Source organism: Erythrolamprus reginae, chromosome 3, assembly GCF_031021105.1.
Source record: "Erythrolamprus reginae isolate rEryReg1 chromosome 3, rEryReg1.hap1, whole genome shotgun sequence".
NCBI lineage: Eukaryota > Metazoa > Chordata > Lepidosauria > Squamata > Dipsadidae > Erythrolamprus > Erythrolamprus reginae.
Window position 1 is genome coordinate 64,795,014 of NC_091952.1, and position 27,695 is coordinate 64,822,708.

At 40.2% G+C, this 27,695-nt stretch overlaps 2 protein-coding genes across 5 annotated transcripts in view; one reads left to right on the top strand and one right to left on the bottom strand.

Annotated features, from left to right (window-relative positions):
* MOV10 (Mov10 RNA helicase) overlaps positions 1-11,536 on the top strand; it is a 52,420-nt gene extending 40,884 nt beyond the window's left edge. For all 3 annotated transcript variants that reach the window (XM_070745626.1, XM_070745628.1, XM_070745629.1), the window contains exons 16-22: positions 268-385; positions 484-678; positions 1,261-1,326; positions 2,712-2,837; positions 6,722-6,810; positions 9,892-10,007; positions 11,006-11,536. In XM_070745626.1, the coding sequence (XP_070601727.1) occupies positions 268-385; positions 484-678; positions 1,261-1,326; positions 2,712-2,837; positions 6,722-6,810; positions 9,892-10,007; positions 11,006-11,070 (775 nt within the window). In that variant the 3' untranslated portion in view covers positions 11,071-11,536. The remainder of the gene's footprint in view (positions 1-267; positions 386-483; positions 679-1,260; positions 1,327-2,711; positions 2,838-6,721; positions 6,811-9,891; positions 10,008-11,005) is intronic.
* A 4,967-nt stretch (positions 11,537-16,503) lies between these two features.
* The window catches only part of RHOC (ras homolog family member C), a 28,902-nt gene continuing 17,710 nt past the window's right edge, over positions 16,504-27,695 (bottom strand). For both annotated transcript variants that reach the window (XM_070745630.1, XM_070745631.1), the window contains 4 exons: positions 25,464-25,621; positions 23,905-24,025; positions 21,213-21,343; positions 16,504-17,408 (listed from right to left, as the gene is read on the bottom strand). In XM_070745630.1, the coding sequence (XP_070601731.1) occupies positions 17,235-17,408; positions 21,213-21,343; positions 23,905-24,025; positions 25,464-25,619 (582 nt within the window). In that variant the 5' untranslated portion in view covers positions 25,620-25,621 and the 3' untranslated portion in view covers positions 16,504-17,234. The remainder of the gene's footprint in view (positions 17,409-21,212; positions 21,344-23,904; positions 24,026-25,463; positions 25,622-27,695) is intronic.

The following is a 27,695-nucleotide window of genomic DNA, read 5'->3' on the forward strand; positions in this document are numbered from 1 at the left end:
ACACGGTATATTTGTAATAAGTTCCATCTTGTTTGCTCAGTCTCCTCCACAGATATGCTTATGAAGAAAGGGCTGCTTTTCCAATTGTGTACATGGGGGTTATCTCTGATAGACTTGACCATGAAATCTAAAAAGTCTGAAGTAGAACAAAAACAGGCAACAAGGGCCTTAAGGTTCTAACTTGTGGTAGGAGATAAAGAAAGCATCATTCTTTTTCTTGTACTCTATTCAAGGTTTAGATGCTAAAACTTCAGTCTCCAATTCTAGGTCTCATAAAGCCATCCTCGATTTTCCCAATAAAAAATTCTATGATGAAAAGCTTCTGGAATGTGGTGATCGTCTAATTATTGATTCCTACTGCAATTGGAGTGAACTGCCCAAGCCGGTGAGGAGCTTTATACATTGAGCAGGATCATATTTGCATAATCACATAGTACATGAATTGTAAAACATCTATGGGTTTTTTCCCTACTTTTCTTGCAGAAATTTCCTATCATCTTCCATGGGGTCTGTGGGGAAGACCAGCAAGAAGCAAAGAGCCCTTCCTTTTTTAATACTGCTGAGATTAGTGTGTTGATGTCTTATCTCCAGAAACTTCTTCTGGAAAATCAAGGCAAAAAAGGACAACCCAAAATTTCTCCCAAAGACATTGGTATCATCTCCCCATACAGAAAGCAGGTGAGACGTTCTACAGCTGACTAAACTAGACACTTTTCTTTCAGTAGCGGTAAACCCACAGTATCTTCACGTGGTCAAAATGTCTGATGGAACCAGAGGTTTTCTCAACTGTTTTCATGCCTATAATTTTCCAGGAGGATGCAAACTGTAACATCAATGAACCACAATTTACAACAATGACATCAAAAATGTATCAGATAGTTATTCCAGACATGGGATTTATTTTGACAATTTAACTATCGTACATTATGCCTTTCATTTTCCATTTGCATTCTTTGAATAGCATTATAGTTCCATATGGCAAGATGCATCAGATATTTTTGTGCTTTTGATATTAAAATGCACTATAGTTTTAAATAGTTCAGCATTGCAGGAAAAATGCCAGCATATACTGTGACACTGAAAAAGAAAACATAGACATATATATACGGTACTTAAGATAAAGGGGGAAAAGGCAAGTGTTCCACATCTGCAATATGCATTAAATAAAATTTAAAAATCAGATTACAAAGATTTCACCTCTGTTGAGGACCAATAATTGAACTAAAGACTTATGATACACTAATTTCTCTTTCTGCTTAGGTAGAGAAGATAAGAAAGGCCATAAATATAAAATTAAAGTCCCTGGTGGGGATCAACGATCTAAAGGTGAGATCTGGACGAAAGGAGACTTTGATTATTTACTGTTATGTCCTGTAGCTCAAACCTACATTGGTATGACCAAGTAGGACCTAATATGCTGCAATAGTAAAGCATGCACCACTTAAGTTGTATTTTTCTCTTTTTGAAAAAAAAAATCCTTTAGTTACATTCAGAAACCAGCCTTTTAAGGTACATACTCATGCTAAACATTCAGAAACCAGGATGGACACACATGAACAATGAACTACAGCGGAGCTTTGGGAAAGCTCGACTTATTTTGACAATGTACTAAAAGGTTCTTCACATCTTCCCTGGCTTACTTCCTCAAGGGTAGACCTCACTTAATTGTGGTAATTGGGACTTGAAATTCAATCGCTAGATGACACTGTTCTTTAGTATGATGCCATGTGGCTGTGCTAACTTAACAATGGCAGATGTGGCAATCCCAGTTGCTGCCATTAAGCAAATCCCGCAGGGTCACAGCATCCCATCATCCGGTGATTGCCATTTGCAACCTCTTGCCAATTTCCATATGACTTTGCTTGTTGGAAACTGGCAGTGAAGATCACAAATGGTGGTCACCTAATTGCAGGATGCCATAACATTCTAATTCCAAGCTAGTTGCCAAGTGCCCCAGCCGTGATCATATGACTGCAAGTTTGGATGCTGAAATGAACTATTGGAAGCAGGGATTGTTGAAATTAGCGGTCTTTTATTGACAGGCAGCAATAAACAAGCAAAGGCAATTCAACTGTCAAAGACGCGAAAAGGTTCTGAGGGATAGTGGCACATCTCTAACTTATACAGTAGTACCTCTAGATACGAGCTGCTCCACATGCGAATATTCCAAGTTACGAGCCGCGACGCGAGCGAAATTTCTGTTCAACACCCGAGCTCAAATTCGGGATACGAGCCAAGCTTCCACTAGGTGGCGCAAGAATCTCCTTGCTTCTGGTTATCTCGGCGCGAAAAACAAAGTCTAAAAGCATTTGTTCAAGATGCGAGTTGATCGACTTACGAGCTCGGGTCTGGAACGAATTAAACTCGTATGTCAAGGTACCACTGTATAGGCTTTCCCCCAGCAACTGGATCTATTTGACACAGCAACAAGTCTCCAGCCAGAAACCAACAGCCAATCAGAACACAACATGCAAATACAATACCTTGGATACCCTTTTCCTTACTTAATATGCACATACTTAACAGATGCCATGATGGTTAGAACATCTAGAACCCGTTGTAAGTCAACAAAGGCTACTTGTATGCTTCACAGTTTGGGGAACCCAGATGTAATGAAAGTAAAAGAAAACCTCTGCTAAGACCATCTATCACTCTGGAGTTCTGTAACTCGTAAATCCTAGTGAGAATTCTTTTATGTTTCTCCACCTCAGGTGGGCTCTGTGGAGGAATTCCAGGGTCAGGAGCGGCGTGTAGTGCTCATTTCAACAGTACGCAGCAGCAGCAATTACTTTGGCATTGATGAAGAGTTCAACCTTGGTTTCCTCAAAAATCCTAAGGTATCAGACCAGTCTGTGTCATGCTATAATCTTGATTGATTGATTGGATTTATATGTCTCCCCTCTCCATGGACTTTAGTACATCCAGGGCTGATAGTCTTTTTTATGGGACAACAACTGTTCAGAAACATATCCTCCCAAATGACTCTTCCTTTTGGGGGCAATTTGAAAAGGTATAATGAAAATGTAATTTATTTTCTGTTTTGTACATGACTGGACTTGTCTAATAAATTTATTGTTTATAACTTAATGTATGAATCCTTAGATAAATAAATCATGGGTTCATACATACCCTTGATGGTTAATCTTTTCGGCACCAAGTACCGAAGTTGAAGTACGTGTGCTGGAACCTGGAAGAGAGCAGCTGGCCAATGCGCATGTGTGCAGCAGCCTCTCCTCTTCAAGGATCTGTCGCACTCTTTCTTTCTTTCTTTCTTTCTTTCTTTCTTTATTTATTTATTTATTTAATTTATTTAATTGGTTGGTTGGTTGGTTGGTTGGTTGGTTGGTTGGTTGGTTGGTTGGTTGGTTGGTTGGTTGGTTGATTGGATTTGTATGCTGCCCCTCTCCGGAGACTCGGATAGATGTTGGATACATGCTGGATAGCTGATCTGCTGTGCATGCGCACCAACCAGCTGCTCTCTTCTGGGTTCCAGGGCCCGACATGCACACGTGTGCTGGAACCCAGAAGAGAACAGCTGGTTGGTGTGCACATGCATGACAGAACCTGGAAGACCAGCTGGTGATGCTGTGCATGCCCACAAGGAGGGCTCTGCAGGCCACCTCTGGCATGGGTGCCACAGTTTCACTGTATACGTTTCACTTATCTCCATATCATATTTCTCTAGCCCTGGTTTGTCCTAGAAATATAGGAAGAATTTCAGGAAAGGATTATTAACATTATCTTCTCTATTCTGATGCCCCCAAACCAGTGATATAAGACTGCTAAGACTACTGTAAATCCAATAGCTCTTTTAGAGCAGAAATATGCCCAGAGTCTGCAAGGAGTTGGGCAGCTTAGAAATCCAACTAATTAATAAATAAATGATCCGGGATGGCGCAGCAGGTAGACTGCTGTACTGCAGGCCACTGAAGCTGACTGTAGATCTGTAGGTCAGCGGTTCAAATCTTATCACCGGCTCAAGGTTGACTCAGCCTTCTACTCCTTCCGAGGTGGATAAAATGAGGACCCGGATTGTGGGGGCAATATGTTGGCTCTGTTAAAAAGTGCTATTGCTAACATGTTGTGAGCCGCCCTGAGTCTAAGGAGAAGGGCGGCATAACAAACAAACAAACAAACAAATAAGTGTGCTTTACATAGGAATTTCATCAGTTGGCATTTTTGCAACTTTCTTTAAACACCTTTATAGTATGAGCAAAGTGTGATTTATCTCATCAAAGCATTTTAGACAGGAGTTAAATCCAGCAGGTTCTGACATGTCCTGGAGAACCAGTAGTGAAAATTTTGAGTAGTTCGGAGAACCGGCAAATACCACCTCTGGCTGGTCCCAGAATAAGGTGGGAATGGGAATTTTGCAGTTTCCTTCCCCTGCCACAACCACCAAGCCACACCATGCCCAGCAAGCCACGCCCACAGAACCGGTAGTATATAAAAAAATGGATTTCACCACTGATTTTAGAACAAAAGCTAATATATCCTGAAGCTCTGCAAAGTAAGGGTTTCTTAATTCTTTGGTGCCACCAGGTGGTGATCCTTAGTTAAATTCAAGACTATTTTTTATTCTCTTTGTCTTAATTCGCAGCAACTATATGGGTAAATCCCTGCAATTTTCTTCGCAACCATTTTAGAAGTGCAGAGAGACCTCAAATTATAAACATAATTAGGACTAGAATCTTTGGTAATGGAGCAACGCAGTCATTAAGTGAGATATCACTTAATGACTGCTTCACTCAACAACCACAATTTTGACTCTCCCGATTGAATTCCATAAACCGCCGTTGGTTTATGGAATTCACTTCCAGAAGAGGTTGTGACAGCTGTCAGCCTTGATAGCTTCAAGGCAGGATTAGACAGATTCATGGATGCCAAGTGTATTGGTGGTTATTGAAACGGATGTCCATGTGCCGCCTCTGTTGGTTGAGGCAGGCAGGATTCCCTTGAGTACCATTTGTTGGGGGTCAGGGTAAAGGGAGAGCCTTGCCTTCTCTTCCTGCTCAAGATCCCCAAGGACAATTGGTGGGACACTGTGTGACACAGAATGCTGGACTCGATGGGCTTTGGCCTGATTCAGCATGGCTCTTCTTATGTTCTTATTATAATCATTAAGGGATGGGGGTGGCCCTGGGTGCCCCAGCACAAACTGTAGGCCCCACTTGTCCACAGAAATTTGCCATGATCTGGAAGGCCACGGCTGGCTACAGGGCCCACTGGCATGTGGGTTCCTGCTGTAACTCTGGATGTCATGGCCTACTGCCCATCACATCAAGCCCAGGAAACTTTGTTTGATTATAGAGCCCACCAGTGTGTGGAAACTTGCTGCAGGCAGAGAGGCCCGGGCCTTCCCCACTCCTCATCATGTCTGGGGTGCCTTTGACTGGTCCAGCAGTGCATGTAAATAGTTTCACTTACACTTTTGCTACAAGTGAGCACCAATGTCATTATCGGTGGAGCAATTTATACACACTGCTCAGTTCTGCAACAGGCCAACACATTCCAGGCATGCTGACTAGGTCATAAGTCCCTTTGTTCAGCATCACTGTAACATCATTATTTGGTCGCTTGAACAGTCGTTAAACTGGCATAAACTGGCATAACCTGTTTGCTTTTTGCCAAAAGTGGGACTAAAACTCTGTTTTCTCCATTCTTAATTCAGCTTCTTAACCACGGAACCAAAGAATAGCAAACATCACCAATTTGGGAATGAAATCCCTGTTTGCAATACTGTAGTCTTGTATTAGATTATCCAGAAGATTCAGTTAGGAGATGGAAGTTAAGAAAGCTATCTATCTATCTATCTTATTGATCGATCTATCGATCGATCAATTGATTGATTGGATTTGTATGCCGCCCCTCTCCGTGGACTCGGGGTGGCTAACAACACTGAAAAAAACAGCATGTAACAATCCAATGCTAAAACAACTAAAAAACCCTTATTATAAAACCAAACATACCTACAAACATACCATGCATAAATTGTAGAGGCCTAGGGGGAAAGAATATCTCAGTTCCCCCATGCCTGACGGCAGAGGTGGGTTTTAAGGAGCTTACGAAAGGCAAGGAGGGTGAGGGCAATTCTAATCTCTGGGGGGAGTTGGTTCCTGAGGCCCGGGCCGCCACAGAGAAGGCTCTTCCCCTGGGTCCCGCCAAACGACATTGTTTAGTTGACAGGACTTGGAGAAGGCCCACTCTGTGGGACCTAACTGGTCGCTGGGATTCGTGCGGCAGAAGGCGGTCCCAGAGATAATCTGGTCCGGTGCCATGAAGGGCTTTATAGGTCATAACCAACACTTTGAATTGTGACCGGAAACTGATCGGCAACCAATGCAGACTGTGGAGTGTTGGTGTGATATGGGCATATTTAGGGAAACCCATGATTGCTCTCACAGCTGCATTCTGCACGATCTGAAGTTTCCGAACACTTTTCAAAGGTAGCCCCATGTAGAGTGCATTACAGTAGTCGAGCCTCGAGGTGATGAGGACATGAGTGACTGAGCAGTGACTCCCAATCCAGATAGGGCCGCAACTGGTGCACCAAGCGAACCTAGGCAAACATCCCCCTCACCACAGCTTTATCATCTTTAAGTGTCAATTATGAAATCTTTATCTCATATTTGAATGTGAGGAGTATATAGAATTCTTTACCAGTGATCTAAGTTGTTAACTTTTTCTCTTTTTGTATAACTCCTCTTTTTTTTATTTTCAGCGCCTGAATGTGTCCCTTACAAGAGCTAAGGCACTCTTGATCATTGTAGGTAACCCAATTACACTAAGCCAGGATCCATACTGGAATGAGTAAGTGTTGATCTCCTTAATCCTAATATCTTTGCTCAGCTAGCAAAATTATTTTTCTTCTTGCAATGAATCAGAGGCACAACTGAATAAGCAGCACTAGACATTCTTTTGAGATTTCCAGGTAAAGAATTGCTAAGTTACAGTGCCTGGTGCTACGTGAAAAGAAAGAATCAATCTTTCATCTAGATTTTATACTTCTATGACATGAAAGTGCTACATAGCCTAGTGTTATCTATTCCTACACTCTTCAGCTTGAGAAATCTCATAAAGCCTGTATTGAGAGACTTATTTGCCATTTGGAATCTCACAGAGTTGATTTGTGACTGCCCCAGTGACCCTGCCACTTCTGTAAATCTAAGGAGATTCTCAGTCATTGTGGTCATGGTTGTACAAAATATGCTTTTTTATGCTATATATATATATATAGGCCGCCCTTCTCCAAATGGACTCAGGGTGGCTTACAAGAATAAAAAACACAATAATAGAATAATAAAAATACAATTTAAAACCCCAATATTAAACATTAATATTTCATGCACTCATAGCTACTGGTCAGAGCAGAATATAATTGAGCCTCAGTGGTGCAGTGGTTAAGAGTGAAGTACTGCAAGCTACTTCTGCTAATCACCAGCTGCCAGCAGTTTGGCAGATCGAATCTCACCAGGCTCAAGGTTGACTCAGCCTTCCATCCTTCCATGGTCGGTAAAATGAGGACCCAGATTGTTGGGGGCAATATGCTGACTCTCTGTAAACCGCTTAGAGAGGGCTGTAAAGCACTGTGAAATGGTATATAAGTCTAAACGCTATTGCTGTAATGCTCAACGGCCCCAGGCCTGCTGGCAAGGCGAGTTTTTAAGGCCTTTCGGAAGGTCACAAGGATGGGGGCCATATGAATCTCTTGGGGAAAGTTGGTTCCAGAGGACCAGAGCAGCCACAGAGAAGGCCCCACCAGGTGACACTGCTTGGCTGATGGGACCTGGAGAAGGCCAACTCTGTGAGCTCTTATTGGTCACTGGGATGTATGAGGCAGAAGACGGTCCCGCAAGTAATCTGGTCCTAAGCCATGTTGAGTTTTATAGGTGATAACCAACACTTTGAATTGCATTTGGAGACCAATCGGAAGCCAGTGTCACTCACAGAGTGATGGACTTACATGGGTGTATCTAGGCACACCCATGACTGCTCACGTGACTGCATTCTGGAAACGTTGGAAGTCTATGAATGTTCTTCAAGGGTAGCCCCATGTAGAGCGCATTGCAGTATACTGGTTCTTACTGGCCTTTTTCAGGAGGAAATTGGACTTTGGGTTTGGTTTTTTTAAGACATTTTGCTTCATCATCTCTGATAGGATAATGGAAGGATTTATAATCCTTGCAAACAGCTGGTCATTTGCATCCTTTTATAAGGCCATTGAAGCACTTGGAGGTTTATCTGTGTCCTCAGGATCACCCGAGTAGTGCTCCTGCTTCCTGTGGTCTGCAACCTTTCCCCCCTCTGGAAATCCATTCCTACTCCCACACTGTTGAAAGAGTGTTCATCCCAAATTGTGCAGCCAAAAGTCTGCAGAGACTCTCAGTCATCCCAGGCATGGCCGTCTCAAAGCGACCCACCTCAAGAGACAACTGGACTGTTGTGACCCTTTCCTGAAGATGCCTTACTTCCTGCTCTGTCGGGCTCTCTGGTAGACTCCTCCCAAAAATTCACAGGTACAAATTTCAGACACACACATGTTTGAAAATTCAAAACAATGTTCTTTATAATGAAAATTCACTTAAACCAAGCCCTCTTTTGGTATAGCAAAGAGCACTCGTCTCCAAACAAACTGGTAATTTGTACAAGTCCCTTATCAGTTCTGTGATATTTAACTTGAAGCTGTGAGGCAATCCACAGTGCTTCTTTCACAAAGTGAAACACACTTTGCTCTGGTTTAGTTTCAAAGCGGGGAAAAATCAACACACAAAAGGTCAAAGTCAGTAAAGCAGTCAAGAAACACAACGATCAGATAATCCTCCACAATGGCCAAACCCACAGGCTGCTATTTATAGCAGCCTCACTAATTACCACAGCCCCACCCAACCATAGGTGGCCTCATTTTCTTTGATAATAATCTCTCAGTTGTTGTTGCCTATGCATCCCTCTCCGCTTGCGTGGCTGTATCATTAACTCTTGTTCTGAATCCAAGGAGGAGCTAGATAATTGATTTCCTTCTGAGCTGTCTGCCACACTCTCCTCCTCCCTGTCACTCATGTCTTCTTGGTCAGAGGAGCCTTCATCATCAGATTCCACCGGGGGCAAAACAGGCCTGCAGCATGTGGATGTCTCCCCCACATCCACAGTCCTTGGGGCAGGAGCTGGGCCAGAGCTAACCACAACACCTCCCATCCAAGAAACCTCCCCAGCTCCAACAGGACAGTGGGGAATGGAAGGATTTGCATTCCCTGCGGACAATTGGTCACCTGCATCCTTCCAGAGGGTCACCAAAGTACCTGGAGACCCATATGTGTCCCCAGGATCATCTGAGCAGTGCTCTCAGTTCCTGTAATCCACAATTTTCCTTTCCTCCTCTGGAAATCCATTCCCACTCCCACACCATTGAAAGCTGTTCATCCCAAACTGTGTACCTAAATGTCTGTAGAGATTCTCAGCCATCCAGATCATGGTTGTCCCAAAGGTGCCTCTTCAGGAGGAAACTGGATTTTCCTGTTTTTAAGAGATTCTTCAAAGAAAAAATAGGAAAGTCCAATTGCCTCCTGAGAGGGCACCTTTGGGACTGCCAATTCTGTAATTGGTTTGCCAGAGTGTGACCAAGAGTGTGACCAAGAAGACATGAGACCTCTGACCAAGAAGACATGAGTGACAGGGAGGAGGAGAGTGTGGCAGACAGCTCAGAAGGAAATCAATTATCTAGCTCCTCCTTGGATTCAGAACAAGAGTTAATGATACAGCCACGCAAGCGGAGAGGGATGCATAGGCAACAACAACTGAGAGATTATTATCAAAGAAAAGTCCAAATGTACCCTGTTTTCCCATTCCAAATTCTGATCTGCTTTAATTGCATTAATACTTGAACTATATCCACAGGTTTCTTGAATACTGCAGATTAAACAAAGCTTGGAAGGGCTATAAACACAGTAGAGGAGAGGATGACTTGTTAACAGCGGAGTTGTCTTCTCTCAACATAAATGATCAGCCAGCAGGTAAGGAAATAGCTGCAATGTTGAAAGCATCCTTTAATTGTTAGCAATTCTTTGGATGTTTGGAAAAGAGCCAATTTAATTCTCTCATTTTCAGAGCAGTGAACTTGGGGGGTGGGGGGGTGAGAAGGGAGAGTCAGCCCACAAATTAAGAAAAAATGGAGCTAAGCCATACAACTTTAAGTTGAAGGAAGCCAAAAGCAAGAATTAGGAAATATTCTGCTCGTGAAATAAGCATTTAACAGTCCTCTTAAATACAAGCCAGATTGCAACAATATTAGGTCACAAGTCAATGTTGTAATTCCTCAGTTGCTACTCAACTGTACAATAATTATAACCAATCCACTTTGAGGTGTCCAGTATGCATGAAGCAAGATTTTTTTTGTTCTATTCATCTCAGAAAGAATGAACTCTGGAAACATCATACCAATTTTTTGGCTTGCCAAATGAGAGGGTGGGGACCAATTAGTGATTAGAATTGGCAATTGTGTCCCTACTGTGTGGCATAGGGAAGGGAACATTTTTGTTAGCCCTAAAGTTATCTTTGATTGGAAGCCAGAACTCTGGCTAAATGATGATTTTTCAATTTCGCTGTTGGCTGGTGATAGCATTGATGGCTCATAGGTTGGTGTGATTTGATTAGATTTCACTGGTTCTCATCATTCCATGATCAACAGGCAGGAAGAGGTGGCTCTCAGGACTTGCCTCAAGTGTGATGGATGGGGAATTGGAATGTCATTGTTTTAAAGGATGATATTGTTCTTTTATAAGCATTATGTAGACTGAAAAATGATTTCCAGCCAAAAGCCAACTCACTTGCAGTCTTTAACATTTCTATATTGAAGAGAGTTCTATAATAAATTCTATATTATGCATATTGGAGAATAAGAGCTAAAGCACCTCTTTAAATGTTCAGAATTGGTCAAGGATAGCCCATAGATTTCCTTTTCCTTTCTATCTGCCTCCCTCCCTCTTCACCTAGTTATCTATCTTCTCTGCAGGTAACAGCTTACAAGACAGTTACATCCAGCAGCAAGTGGAGCCACAGTGGAGATACGAACATTGAAACTAGTGCTATTTTAAATGTGATTCTGGTGAACACTGCCTTCTTGAACATTTCTGCAGGATTGACAGAGCAGACAAATAGCCACATTTTATTTGATCGTCATACCTGCTATTTCTCAGGAGTAAATATCAGGGTTCCCCAAATTCCCTGCTTAAAAAAATTAATAATGCAATAGAAATTCATGTGCGGTTACCAATAGTGATCAAATTATGTATTCTTTCATGAATGCCTACTCATTTGTAGTGCTGAGAACAAGTGCATATAGGCACTTGTACGGTATATGAAATATTTTTGATACTTCAAACAGTGATTACATTTCAGAATCGAGGTTATGAATAGAGATTATGAAGAATTTTGGGGAGAGGGTAGGATGTGGGAAAAGATAAACTTTGTTAATTTCAAGACTTAGATTTTCTCTAAACAGATTTTGTGCTAAATTTATTAAAATGTATAAGATTTAATTATATTTTATTTGTTTGTTTGTTTATTAAATATCTATGCCGCCCATACCCAGGGGACTCGGGAATCAGGGCAGCTTACAACAATGGAAATAATAAAACAATATAAACAATGTATAACAATAACAGTAATATAAAACCATATAAAACCTCATTTATGCAGTCACATCATAACGTACATCCCAATTCATGTCTTATTGAGGGCAGAATCGAGAAGTATCAATTACTCACTGGCCCCAGGCTTGCTGGCAGAGGCAGGGTTTCGAGGCTTTTTGGAAAGCCAGTAGTGTGGGGGCAGTACGAACTTTGGGAGGCAGTTGGTTCCAGAGAGTTGGGGCCGCCACAGAGAAGGCCCTCTATGCATCAAGATTCCGTATTAGTTATAAAATTCTCCTGTTTCATTCTTCCCCTTTTCAGGGGAGGGGAATAGCAAGGAACAGGGTTTTTTTTAAAAAACATTTTCTGCTTATATCCTGTGGTGATATTGTACTGAAGGGAAAACACAAGCCCGTGTCCCTCAGAGAAGAAATGCAATAGAGAACACCAGTCACAATAGAGGCCCATTCCTTGAACATTTGAACATTCCTATGTTCAAAGGTTCATTGAACGTTCATATGAACATTTTGGCAGTCCCTGGCCTTTCAAGTTATGGAGGGACACTGGCAAATACATTGGTTTATAGTTCAGCTTCATATGTTGCAGAATTCCAAAAATCTACCTTCTGTTATTTATGAAAACAAAAGCTGTGAAAGTCCGTACAAGCACCATATTATAGAATTAATATAAAAAATTCAAGTATAGAATTAAGTCATATAAACTATCTTAAAGCAGGGGCCTTCAAACTTGGCATCTTGAAGACTTGTGGACTTCAACTTCCAGAACTCCCCAGCCAGCATTATATGCAGCATGACAGATGCTCAGCTCTTATGAAGACTCCACCCGAATCAGTCAGGACAACAATATGGGGGAAGGACTTATTTTTCTCCCTTATTATCAGAGTGCTGAAACTGAGCTCTTATCTACTTCTGGTTAGCCAAGTTGACTATACAAGATTCAAAAAACTATAATAGATTAATTCAATTCAATTCAATTTATTAGATTTGTATGCCGCCCCTCTCCGAAGATGGGAGAGGAGGCAAAATTGCCCTTTTTCTGTTTCCTCTCTCCCCCACCTGGTATTACACAGATCTTTTGACTTTAGATTAAACTTCCCCTATGCGGTTCTGGGTAGGATTGAGAAATAATCTTTCTGACCTTTTAGTAAGTGATGGAATTTACTTTTCATTTGAAAGATGCATTGGCTTCTGACTCAATTTCTTTCATTCTTGTGTTACACAGTGACGGGACTTTTTCAGCCTTGGGAACAGCACTAGGTAGAGAATTATTTAAGCACAAGATTTGGCTTAGTTCAGAAGCACATAATTTTTACCCCTAGATTAGCTAATAGAAAAGCACTAATTGTCTGCAGTCATATTGTCTCAAAGGAACAAAAGTATCCTTCGTCACATTAGGTCATTTGTTATTCCTGTATGTTTAAAAGGCGGTCCTGTGCATTGTACCACTGGTTATTCAGCAGATCCTCAGAGATCTGCATAATTAGGGAGCAGCTGGCACCATGCACCAATAGCAACAGTAGTTTTTGGCTCTTTGCCATCGTATGAAGTAAACAGAAGATGAAGAATGCTTGTGTCTTACTCTGTTCCTGATGCAGCTGTTCTTATAAAGATATCATAATATATCCACTATTTTGGGCAGATGCTGTGGTGTTTAAGACACATCAGTTCCTAAGGAAAAGTTTATCTTCTTGACAAACCAATCTGTTGCTATAGCCATTGGTTGGTCAGATGCATTTTGTTCTCATAGAATTTCTGAGGTTTTTGGAGTGATTATTAAAAGTGACATTACATTATTTACTCAATGAAATACGAACACTCCATTGTTTTTTTCATTCTACTTTGGGGTGGGGTTAGTGTTGTGAGTGGTCCACAAAAGAGTCAGTTAGCGACAGATTCTGAGGAGGATGAACCAGGCCTGTCTTGGTACCCTAGGCCAGCGTTCTTGCCAGCTGAATCGGGGAATAAGTGAAGGATAACTGGAACCTGAGGAACCTCCAGAGACTGTAGAAACCCCAATGATGGCCCCCCTTGACTCAGAGGGGGATGAGGACAGGGAGGAGCAGGAGAAACATAGAAACATAGAAGACTGACGGCAGAAAAAGACCTCATGGTCCATCTAGTCTGCCCTTATACTATTTCCTGTATTTTATCTTACAATGGATGTATGTTTATCCCAGGCATGTTTAAATTCAGTTACTGTGGATTTACCAAACACGTCTGCTGGAAGTTTGCTCAAGCATCTCACGTTGCTTCTGATCTTTCCCCCAACTAACCTCAAATTGTGCCCCCTTGTTCTTGGGTTCACTTTCCTATTAAAAACACTTCCCTCCTGAACCTTATTTAACCCTTTAACATATTTAAACGTTTCGATCATGTCCCCCCTTTTCCTTCTGTCCTCCAGACTATACAGATTGAGTTCATTAAGTCTTTCCTCATACGTTTTATGCTTAAGACCTTCCACCATTCTTGTAGCCCGTCTTTGGACCCGTTCAATTTTGTCAATATCTTTTTGTAGGTGAGGTCTCCAGAACTGAACACAGTATTCCAAATGTGGTATCACCAGCGCTCTATATAAGGGAATCACAAACAGATCGGAATAAAGAACCACCCACTGCAAGTTTCAAACCAGAACAAAATTGTATTTTAGAAACTAAAGTTACAAAGTAAGAGCCCCTATTAAATTCCCAGGTCAGAAGGTTTAGAAGCAGACAGGAAAAGCTTTATGGGAAAAAGTTCAGATAGTGAGTCTATGAAAAAAGTCTGGTCATTTATAGCTCTGGGGAACAGTGACCACACCCAGACAGTATAAAAGGAGGATTTCTGGAAGAAAGAGGCATGGTATGACGATGAGTCGTTATGGTGGCATTGCTAGAACCAGAGTCCCAAAAATGCTGTGCTGGCAAATTGTGGCTTTCCCTTTAAGATCATCACACAGAGACTGTAGCTGTTTGTGAAGCTCCGAAGATGAATATGTTTTGACAATATATGTAATCACTGTGGAATGCTCTAATTAGACTGGGCTCCAAGCCTGCAGCCAGCTCCGTTATCTCTTGACCATGAACACTGCCAGCAGAAATTATAAGGACTATACTTTGTAACTTTAGTTTCTAAAATACAATTTTGTTCTGGTTTGAAACTTGCAGTGGGTGGTTCTTTATTCCGATCTGTTCAGGCCCTAAGCAGAACTGAATATTTCATTCTGTTCAGGTTCACTTTCAATTATATTTGCCTTTCTGTTGTTTTGTGGTGTTTAAACGCCTCTCCCCTGCTGTGGTTGGCTCATGGCTGTTGTGATTCCGTCCGAGGCCCCTCAGGGAACGGCTGATCTTCTGTCGGTTTCCTGCTCAGAGGGGGAGGATGAGGAACAGGAGGTGCAGGCAGACGAGGAGGAGGAATCCCAGGCTGAGGAAGAGGGGGAATAGCCAGAGGCCCCCGAGAGGGAGCTCTCCCCAGCAAGCAGCCTGGATTCCTTAGAGGAAAATGCACAAGCGATAATCGATCTGCGACAGAGAAGAGCAACACAAAGAAGGGACCAATTGGCTAGGTACTTTCAGCACTAAAGAGGCAACAGCTGGGTTTGGGTGTGGTGCTCTCTGGAAAGGCTAAAAGGCAGACCCACCCTTCCTGGCTTGTGGAGTATTATCTTTGGGAGTCCTGGGACCTGGCTGTGATCTTTGGCGTCTTGGAATTCTGGTTTGTGACTTTGAATACTGAAACCTTGGGGGGAAAAGGTGGGGGTCTTATGCTCTACAGTGGTGGGTGTGCCAGCAAGAAGATTGCTGTATTGTCTGGACATCAGGACTCTGCTGTAAAGTCTCCTAGCCTGCCTGTTGGGAAGAACAGGTTTTTCTCTGTGTTTATTTTTCAAGCTATAAAGTACTTTTGCTTTTACCAGCGTGTCTGGCTGTTTTTTCCAGTTGGTGTTGAGGTCTGGGGGAACCCAGACAGAACAATGGCCAGCTCCTCTGGCCACTTATTTTGACTCAGAGGACCCAGGTCTGTCAGATCAAAGACGACCTGTCTGGCTTGATGAGGAGTCAGACAGTGAAGGGGAAGGAGAAGGGGATGTGGAAAGTGCCGGAGAGGCAGAGAGGCCAGCAGAGCCTGTAGGATCTCCAGTCAGAGCCTCATCTCAATCAGACGAGGAAGGGGTAATGGATGATCCTATCCTAAATGTCAGGGTCCGTAAAATGCTGGGATGCCAAGAGCAGTTGCGCAGACGGAGATTCTAAGTCACAGCTGTCAGTAATCAAGGACGCTAGAGCAGCGTTAAAAAGGGAAGGGCTTGCAGAAGGCGGTGTGGGAATTTATTATTCAGATTTGAGAGAGACACTTTTGATGCTTCATGATTTAGTTTTTTCCTTTGGACATCTTTGGAATTCTGATACTCAAGCCGAGTGAGTAATTGGCCACAGTAAGCCAGAGAGACTTTTGTTGTTGCCGGCTTGACCCTTGGACTCATAAACCCAGCATTCCTTTTGCAGTCGTTGAGGCTTTCAGCGCATTTTGTACATAAAGAAACCTTCGCTTTTTAAAAGCTTCTCTCTGTGTGTGTTTGTATAATTACCTCGTTTGGGTGGCCACCCGGCCAGGCAGAACACCCCCCTAAGCAATAAAAAGGAAATGCACATTTATCTAACCTTGGTGAAAATCACCAGATGAAAACACTATCTAGTTCCTTCAGTGCATTTCTTGAAAGTCAAAATACATTATTCAAAGGTTATTCCTCTCAGTATTTAGAGCGACAATGACCTTCCTTTCACCACTTACTATTCTACAGTAGATGGGAAAGCCAACTCTGCCCAACCTTAATTCAGCTGTCAGGACTTCAGGGAAAAAAAGAAAAAAGGCAAGTAATATAAAATCAAATTAATTTAATAAGGAACTGAGAATATAGTTATTGTCAAAACACAAGTTTCAGACAGAAGTGCAATAGAGCAGTGTTTCCTAGCCTTGACAACTTGAAGATATCTGGACTTCAACTCACAGAATCCCCCAGCCAGCATTCTGGGAGTTGAAGTCCAGACATCTTCAGGTTGCCAAGGTTGGGAAAGACTGTAATGGAGAACCCTAATCACAATAGTTGCTGATTCCTCCCAGACATTCATATGGCATTTGGCAGCCCCTGGCCTTTCAGGTTATGGAGGGAGACTGGCAAATACATTGGCTTCTAGCCCAGCTTTGTATGTTGCAGAATTCTAAATGTCTACCTTCTGTTATTTGTGAAAACAAATCTGTGAAAGCACCAAATTATAGAATTAGTATAAAAGAGCAAGAACTATAGAATTAAGTCACATAAACTGTTGGCCCTATACCCAAATCATTACAAAAAGGATTCAATTTATTTATTTCGACTTCCCAAGCGTACAAAATCATGATATAGACCCACTGCGCAGGGAAAGACCTACAGTCCACTCCTGTCCATTCTGGGTGGACTTTTCTGTGCAGCAGAATGGAGGTGGAAGTCAGCCAACCATCATATTACATTTGTACTCTTCCATCTCTCGAGATCGCCATGCTTGTTTCCATGCAATCTGTGGAAAAGGTGTATGCTTCAAGCAGCACAGTCACTACTTTTGCCAACACACTCTTACAAGAGCGGGCAACCTTTGCGCCTTTTGTTCTTTCTGACTTGCAGGGCAGCCCGGGTAGCCATTTCAAACACTTCCCGCACTCCGTCCTTTGTCTTGGCGGAGCATTCAAGGTAGCCAAAGGCACTGATTCTGTTTGCCATGTCTCTGCCATCTTCCGGCTTCACAGGCTCCTTTGTAAAAATGATGACAAGCAAAACAGTTTGTTTATTATTTAGCATTGCCTGATACAGCAATAGAAAAATCCAAGCGGACCCCAGAACATACTTGTTTTGTTTTCCTTAGCATCAGACAATATAGCAGAAAGCATTTCTGACAACCAGAACAAGTTCTCAAAAACCTTTGGCAAGGTGTAATCTATTTGTTTCAATTTAATGACGTCCCATATTGGTTTTATAAAAATAAAAGCAAGGAAAACAGCCGCTGAGCAGCAGCAAAAGTTAAAACTGATCCATCAGTCACAATTAGCATAGCCAATGTATAGTTAGTCTCAGCCCCACTTTCCAACTCCAAGGCCCAATGATAGAACCAAGCCTTTAAGACATTACAAAGGCCACAGAGATGGAGCCAATAGGATCTCTAGAGGGATCATATTCTAAAAGGTGGACACAATAATACAGAGGGGTCCATTCCCGAACCTTCCTTTGTCAAAGCAACCTGAAGCATACACATTACATAATTTAATAATTTATATTTTCAGAGTATCATTGTGCACCTTGCTCGTATCACAGAAGAAGCGTAAGCTCAAGACAGCCCTGAGATGTTTGTTGATTTAAAAAAAATGGGTATAGGGCCGTGCAACTTTAGGACTGAGGGCATCTTTCTGACAAAGGCCCAATATGTACGAGGGTTGCCTAAAAAGTAATGCACCACTTTTTTTTTCTCAGCCTACAGTAATGGTACAAATGCGAAACTTTAGATATACATTATTTGAATTGTCAGGAGTGTGTGTAAATTTTGAGTTTCTTCAGACAGATAGTGTAGTTGCAGCAGTGTTTTGAAATGGTGTCTGTAAGTGATATACATTACAAGAAGCGTGTCATCACTGAATTTCTCCCTACGGAGAAAGAAACTGTTGGGAGCATTCACAAATGTTTGTGTATAGTTTATGGAGAATCTCCAGTCGACAGAAGTATGGTCAGTTGCTGGGCACAGAGGGTGAGGCCACTACAGTGCAGAAATGGCTTAGTGACCAGAACAAGGAGTAGTCCCGACATGGCATACACTGGAGGAAGGCCATAGGACGGGACAGATATTACATGGAAAAATATGGAGTGTAGAAGAAACATCATTCTTTCTTGTGTGCAAATTTCATTGTGTTCAATAAACAATTGTTGAAGAAAAATAATATGGTGCATTACTTTCTGGGCAACCCTTGTAATTCTAATGTGTAGGAAACACTGGCATAAATCCTTAGTGTATGACTAAATTGGATTCTTATCTCCTGCAGGTTATAGGGATGAAGGGAACACTCATCAAATAAAAAAGTGCACTTGACATTAATGTCTTTGTGATGCTGTGGTAAGGATTTGGGCATATATTGTATATGGAAGACAAATTTCCTTTGAATCCCTTTCTAAAGGAATTGCTGAAAAATAACCAGATAATCATGAGCCAAATCCAAGACCCCTTGGAAATACAAGTTAATAGCATATATTTGCACCCAGAGTACCATAGGAATTGTACTTGCCAGTGCCTCCAGAATAATTTCCCATCCATGCTGGCGGGGGTGGGGGGGTGGAGGGTGGAGGCGGAAAAACCTGTGGATTTACTTGTTTACACCCTATTTTTTCATGCTAATTGAGTTGTCATGATGATCAAAAAGAACCAATTAAAGCAACTATAAAATGTAATTCAGAGATGTACAAATAATCAAAAATAAATATTTTAAAATTCTATTTTCAAGCTCTTTTTTAAAATATTCAGTTTCTTGCCTGAGAATGCAAACCAGAATTAAATTAAAAACTTCACCGGGGTGGTTAAATAGGAGCATCAATTTGTACTCAAATTTCACTCTTCAAAAGAAACTCAACTGATTAGAATTGGAAATGCAAAATCAACAACATCTTTAATCAGCCATAATCCCAAATAAGGGTGGAATTGATGAGGTTAACAATTAGGTCAAACTACAAACAGTAAATCTTCATGAAATATTTATGTCTTGGAATTTTCCAGAGAAGATGGAAAGGAATGAGGCAACCTAGTTCTACAAGAACTGGTGATGAAAAAAATATGTTCACAAAGGTAGAAATCATCTTTTAAAAATCCAGAACTTGTTTAAATTTAATCTAGAATCCTCAAGCATTATTGTTTACAGGTATAAGACGCACCTTCTTCTTCCTGAAAAGAGGGTGGAAATGCCGATGGGTCTTATACACTGAAGACAACCATTTTTGGCCTCCCACAGTTCTTCCCCTGATTCCATTTTTGCAAAAAATGAGGTACACAGAGGGTTTGGGAGGCCTGCAGAATGCTCCTGGGAGAAAACAGTCCAGGTTGTTTTATTTTGTAAAAACGTGGGCATTTTTGTTTTTTTCATCCCTGGCCCCCAGGAGCACTCTGCAGACTTCCCAAACCATCTGGGTGCCCTGTTTTTTTGCAAAAAAAAACCCTGGGTGCCCAGAGGATTTGGGGGGTGGGGGGGAAGGCAAAAATGCTGTTTTTGCAAAAAAACCAGGCCCATTTTTTGCAAAAAGTGGGGTGCGTAGAAGGTTTGGGTGGCTTGCAGAGTGCTCCTGGGAGCCAGGGATGCAAAAACTTTTTTTTCTTACTTACCTCTTTGAAATATTGGTGCGTCTTATGCACCACTGCTCCTTATAGCCCAAAAATACAATAAGTAAACAGATGTACTATTTCTCAAAAGAAAATGAGGTCATTTCTATAGGTTTGTTCTTAAGTGCCACAGTTCAGGGAGACTTGCCCAGTTTTGGTAAGTAAACATTGATTACACCTTAAGTTTTTTGTATTTACTTGTATTCTAAGATTAAGCTATATTTTGAGCTTGAATTTCATGTATTCACAGCTTCCTATTCAAAGGGAATCAAGAAACACAAAGGTGTTTGGCTTTAAGTCAGAAATGTATTTCCTCAGAACACGACATTGAGAAAGTTGCTACTAAAGAAAGATTCTTGCATGCCTTCAAATTTAGAATGAAAAGAGCAGAGGCAAAGGGTCAGTCTGGATGTTTATCTTGACCAAAGAGAGATAGCTGGAAAATGCTTGATTGATTATTTGCAGAAGTAACAAACCTATACACAAGTACATATCACAATTACTCTGAAATGTAAAAATCTCAGGTGATAATGACATTTTTCCCTAGAAGTAGAAGACACTGAAAGCTTCAATAAAGATGTGAACAAGACAATTAGCATATTTTTCAGAGTATAAGACACACCTCCCCCCCCCAAAAAAAAGAGGCTGAAAATTTAGGTGCACCTTATGTATACTGAATGTAGCTTTTACTAAACTTTTTTTCAGTCCTAACAAGGTGCTAAGGAGTGAAGCTACCTCTTTTCACTGCTGCTCCCTCCTACAATCAGATGGGCTTCTGGGCTTTAGAAGCATTTTTTCAGCCCTACCCAGGTGCTAAAGGGTGAAGCAATATTCCCTGCTTTGCTACCAAGTGATCTTTCCCCTTTTTCAGCCCTAATGAGGTGCAAACAAGTGAAGCAATCTTCCTTTTGTCTGCTTTTCTCATTGTTTGGGGAGAAATGAATAGTTTAGAAACTATTTTTTATCCCCAACCAGGGAATAAAAAGCAAGCACATGGGCTCAAAACCAGCAAACTAATATGCTGAAACTGACCAGACTAAGGACTAGCCAGATTAATATCTGGTAGGCAGATTATTTTTCCCTATTTTCCTCCACCAAAATGAAAGTCTGTCTTATATTCTGGTACGTCTTATACTCCAAAAAATACAGTAAACCACAGTCTCATTTTATCTCCAAGAAGAGAAGAATCTCATTCAAAAAAGCACCTGTTTCATCTTTGCCAATTCTCTGCGTGTGTGTTCATCATTCCGCAAGTCCTTCTTGTTTCCTACAAGGATGATGGGCACATTTGGGCAAAAATGTTTCACTTCGGGTGTCCATTTTTCTGGTATGTTCTCTGGAAGAAGCAAAGAGATGGGAGAACCCGCTCACTGAGCAAATCCCCAGAAGAACAGATTCATAAGTGTAATCCCCACATCTGCAGTATATAAGGGAAAATATCCATTTCAGTGAGACTGAATACAATGAGAGTCTTATTTCCAGAATCCTGGTCAGTAAACAAGTGTCAGTCTGCTTCATCCACCTCACCCCACTACAGATGTAAGGGAACTTTGTACTCTTTAGACCAGTAAAAGAGGAAGAAGTGACTGAAGAGTGTGTTGGAAATTCCCAATCTAAACCCCAGAACCACAGTCACAAATATCCCTACAGACATGCAGTAGCATAGATATACAGAAAGACTTAATGTCACAAAGGCTTTCTGTGCAGAAAAGAAAAAACATATCCATTCATCCTTGAACTTTCCCCCTCTGCAATACTGTCAACATTCATTTCTCCTCATCTTTCTCCTGAAAGCAGCTGTTGAGTCTTTTCTGTCCTTATATACTGAAAAACTATTAATGGTGTCATAGTGCAAACATATACAAGGGACTATCCAAACTGGCTAATCTTAAATGGAGGAAGCCATTCAGTCTCCATTCAGAAAAATAGATTTGACCCCTAAAGAAGGGGTCTCCAACCTTGGCAACTTTAAGCCTGGTGGACTTCAACTCCCAAAATTATCCAGCTGCCTGGCTGGGGGAATTTTGGGAGTTGAAGTCCACCAGGCTTTAAGTTGCCAAGGTTGGAGACCCCTGCTTTAAACGATTTCTCTGTGTAGTACAGACTTTGAGGAGACATCCCAAAGTCTGCATTCTTTGAGGAGACATCTGCCAAAGCCTGCATTCTCTTAAGCAGTATCCATGCATATACGCTATTATAGCAATTGTAAAAATTGTAAAATTCAGTTTTTTGTCATGTTAAGGTACTATTGTGAGACCATGGCCAAAAAGATTGAAAAACAATTACAGTTAACATTTTGTTTGTGATCCCCATGATAATAACCCTTATAAAAGTAACCAAATATGGCTAAGAAAAAACTGATATGATTTCAAAACCGAACAGTTGATGTATTTTTTCTAAAGGGATGAATTCATTCACCTGAAAAAGTCTATTCCACAAGCAGCAACCAGTGATGGGAAATGAATAGATGAATTACCTGACTGACTTATGTGCCAACAAGTTGTCATGATGTCCACCCATACAAACCACATACTGTAGATATTTTCCATTCAGATCTGTCTCTAATCTGTCTTTCTGAGTGCACTCATTGCCATTAAATCTCAGTTTATCCACCGACACAGACTTCAGAGGGCAATCAGAACTGCAGAAAAAGCAATTGCTGCCAACCTGCCTTCCATTGAAGACCTGTATACTGCACGAGTCAAAAAGAGGGCGGGGAAAATATTTACTGACCCCTCACATCCTGGACACAAACTGTTTCAACACCTACCCTCAAAACGTCGCTACAGAGCACTGCACACCAAGACAACTAGGCACAAAAACAGGTTTTTTCCGAACGCCATCACTCTACTAAACAAATAATTCCCTCAACACTGTCTGACTTTCTACTAAATCTGCACTTCTATTCTACTAGTTTTTTTCATCATTCCTTCCCATGTTGACTGTATGACTGTAACTAGTTGCTTATATCCTAAGATTTTTATTAATATTGCTTCTTCATTGCTTATTTGACCCCTATGACAATCATTAAGTGCCGTACCTCATGATTCTTGACAAATGTATATTTTATTTTATGTACGCTGAGAGCATATGCACCAAGACAAATTCCTTGTGTGTCCAATCACACTTGGCCAATAAAATTCTATTCTATTTTATTGCTGGTTGCTCATCCTTTTTCTTTCCACCTTTCCCAGTATTTTTCCAGAAAGTTAGGTTTTTGCATAATGTGTTTGAAGTAGGATAATTTGAACCTGGTCTTTTGCAAGAACCGTGTTGATATGTTCAGTGATCCATTTGTCCATATATTGATTGCCCACTGTCTTTTTTTCAACCCCAAAGTCAAAAGCATCAATACTTTTCTTATCCAAATTTCAGAAGAGATTACTGAACTTTATCACAACCTTGTTTACTATCTTTTCTTATTTGCCTTTACAACTCAATGACATCAATTACATGCTATACTCAATACTATTTCCTGGACACCATTTTGGCTTTGAAGAATACCTGGACATTTGAAACAAATTAGTTGATATGATGATATGATATATGATATGATATATGATATGATATGACATGAGAATAGAATGGAATAGAATAGAATAGAATAGAATCTGGAAGGAACCTTGGAGGTCTTCTAGCCCCTGCTCAATCAGGAAAACCTATACTATTTCAGATAATGTTTTTGACTATGACACTCTTAATACAATATTGTTGACTGACAGTAAGGCTGACCAGCAGAGAATTGCTTGTCTCCTGCTTTATTGACCAAAGCAGCAACTTCAGATGGCATGGTAACTACTTCAGATAGAATTAGAGCTGATAGCAATATATCGGAAGACATACAGTATGTTGACCATTCCTGACCTATTAATTTGAATTGTTATTTTATAGTCTTACCTAAACTATCTGGACTGTCAATGGAAAAGCACATGAGGATAACATCTGTATCCGGATAAGAGAGAGGCCGCAGCCTGTCATAATCCTCTTGCCCAGCTGTATCCCAGAGGGCCAGCTCCACCTATAAATGGGAAAAAAACCCCAGTCCTTTAATCAATGTAATTGTGACTCTGTGGTTAAATACAGATACTGAAGAGGGGAAAATCCAACTGCTTTGCTTTCCTTGTTTATTACTTAACTCCTTGGCAATTTTAAACAGCCTGGCAAAATATCTACCAGTATTAAGCAATTAAACATATTAAACCCTGTACTTAACAATGGCCATTATGTATAACTGCTTTTCTTCATAATTCTCAAGTGCATTCAACCCCAAGTTCATGAACACTATCAAAATTAAATACAAGAAGATCTCTTCAAGGCACTCAATGGAATGTTAGAAGCACCAGTAGAGTTTTATTGAAGTTTTCACTTTTCAGAAATTCAACGTTTTTATACTGATTTAATGAGCAAATGTGATATATGAAATCACTTGACAGATGGTTAGACTCACAACCAAACCAGAAGTACATGGCAGCTATGTACATTTTAAATGTATGTATATTTGTATATTTATCTATATGTATATGTTTATTTATCTATTTGTATATTTATCTATAATAAAAGGAGGATTGTCTGTTCAGAAAAAAGGGGAGTTGGAAGATCAAACCCCTCCTAATTTACTTCTTTGAACTCTAGTCCTTAAAACAAATACGTGTTCATTAAATTGGCCTTCATCAGCTGCTGAATTATGAAAGTAGGCAAACATTGCTCAAAACTGCTCAGCAAAGTAAACACGGCATAAGGGCATGGATCTGAAGCAATGTACAGTTACTTAGTGCATCTTCTCTGTTTGTTTATATTTCAAATGAATCCTGTAATTTATTTTATCTTTGAATCAAATTTCTATACAACTCATCTCATTATCTATACGACGCTGAGCAGTTTACAATTAGGTTAGCATCTATCTATCTATCTATCTATCTATCTATCTATCTATCTATCTATCTATCTATCTATCTACCTACCTACCTACCTACCTACCTATCTATCCTGAAAGTCTTTGTGGGTGTCAGAGGTTGCTGGTAAAGGAGGCTCGGGCACATATGCAACTACAGAGAAGACAGTACTATTTATGATGTTAAAATCCCATGGACATAAAGGTCATGAAGAAGTTGATCGATATTTAACTAGAGAGAAAGAATGTAGGCTTCTTGATGCAAAATTATCATTTCAGCATATTTATTGGATAGGCGTTATGCATGACATTTAATCTTTCATTTAATTTACAAATATAGACCCTCAACATTTGAAAAATGGCTTCCATTCCATTGTTTTAAACTTTTTAGTCCTGATTATTGGTGGTTGACCAACCAGATATTGACATTTCTAACTGGAATCAGTATCAGACGCTAATGGATGCAAAGAAAAAAAACCCCTATGACAATATTAACTAGTGGCATCCAGAGAAGAAAACAAATATTACTTAGAAGCTATTTCTACTATTAAAGAAGATGAGTTACCTGTTTCCCATCTACTTCGATATCAGCAATGTAGTTTTCAAAGACTGTTGGTACATAGACTTCTGGGAACTGGTCCTTGCTAAAAACAATTAATAGGCATGTTTTCCCACAGGCACCATCTCCTACAATCACCAACTTTTTCCTGATGGCTGCCATGGCTGTAGAGACAAAAAGAAAGCTAGGTCTGAGATTTAGTTCATTATGATATTGGAATATTACAAAAAATAAGTGTAATACCTCATGTGAACAAAATTCATTCTGGACCAGATAGAAGAAGCTTAAATCAAAGAAGTGTAAATTCTTTATTTGGAATGACTTACAAAACAAGTATGTACCGCAATCAGAAATGGAATATTTAAAACAAAGGAATGGAAGCCATACTTCCAGTGTTAGATTTATATCTATATATTAATTTGAACTTTCAAAAAATTACACACACTACCCAGTAGTGATGAGCTGCCAACATTTTTAATGCCACACTGTGGCTTATTTTGTGGGTGTGGCTTGGTGGTCATGTGACTGGGTGGGAGTGGCTTGCCAGTCATGTGACCAGGTGGGAGTGGCTTGACAATCATATGACAGGGATGGCTATTATTATTATTATTATTATTATTATTATTATTATTATTATTATTATTATTATTATTATTAAAGGTCATCTGACTGGGTGGGAGTGGCTTACCGACCAAGATAAGTTTTCAAATAGGTGCTTGGACTCTTTTTCAGTTGATTAAGTCACATTAGTTGAATAGCCACAAAAAGGACAAATGTTAGACAGCATTATTTGTTGAGGAGTATAGTAACATTTTAAGGATTTGTACTGAACCCACAAGTTTCAGTATGACAACAAATTAGGCAAGTAGCTCAATTTTCTTTAATTGCTATAAAAGTTCTAGATAATGATCAAAATGATTAAAGTACAGGTATTTATGGATAAAAACATACTATTTAATTATTTCCTATTTTAAAATTAATTAAGGATCGTACTAAGGTAGAGAAGGAAGGACATTAAAAAAACTATTAAGTATTCAATAAATAGTGCATAAACCTACTACCCCCCCCTGTGTCCACACACACGGGGGGGGGGGCAGCAACCCATTACTGTCTGCTACCCAGTAATGTATTAAAATAATACAATGTTTTTCTGCCAATATATTCTGTGGGAATTTTTGAGCCTTAGTATATCTCAAAAGAAATCAGCAATGTGCTATAGAGTATGTATGGTGTACAACATCATGTCCTGAGGGACCCAACATAATTGCAGTTTGGGAAACTGCTAGAAAATCTTCTTTACCTCTTGCCATATGCTACCATCTGCTTCATTGGCAGGGCAAAAGATGGTAACAACTTGATTAAGATGATGGATAATGAGGAAACCTAAGACATGTTTTCCCTAAATTCATGTCATTAAGAATGATGAGAGGTATGCTATTTCAGAAATTCCACAGTATTTATATTTTTAAAAGACAATATGAAATACAATGTTAATTTTTTATTTTTTATTTTTTTATTTTTTATTTTTTTATTTATTTTGTCCAATACACAATAAGGGTTTTAGTGGGTATATATCTATATACACATAGTAAAATACATGATGAAGGTTATAGAGGAGATACTCATAGTAAAATATATCTAAGAAATAATAGAAAAGAAGGTATACTAATAGAACATATCAATGAAAGAATAGAAGAAGAGATATAGGAATAGAAGAAAGGTATAGGAGATATAGGAGAGCAATAGGACAGGGGACGGAAGGCACTCTAGTGGCACTTGTACTCGCCCCTTCATTCTTTTTGGAATCGATCTAGTTGCCACAAATATATTCTGATAACTATCAGAGATTTTTAGGAATCCTCTATAAAAATTAATAATTAGAATCTCAGTTGTATATCTCATGGTGATGAAAATTTGGCTGAGAATTAGGATAAGTAGGCGATGTCTTTTAAAAATATCCTAAACACATTATCATTTCCCAGTGCTTTAGAACAGATAATAATTTCTGTGAGCCTTCTTGCATATTTTCTCTACTCGTGGATAACTTGAAGAACATAACTGAGCTCCATTTTGAAACAGATGTTATGAATCAGCTACATTACAACATACATTTCACTCCAGCAGAGTTTATTTTAGAAATTATGAAGTGAGTCTGGAATACAGAGATGCAACAGAAGCAAAACAGTCACGAATAAGCATTTGTGCATGAAAAAAAACCCAGAGAAATTAAAATTGCAG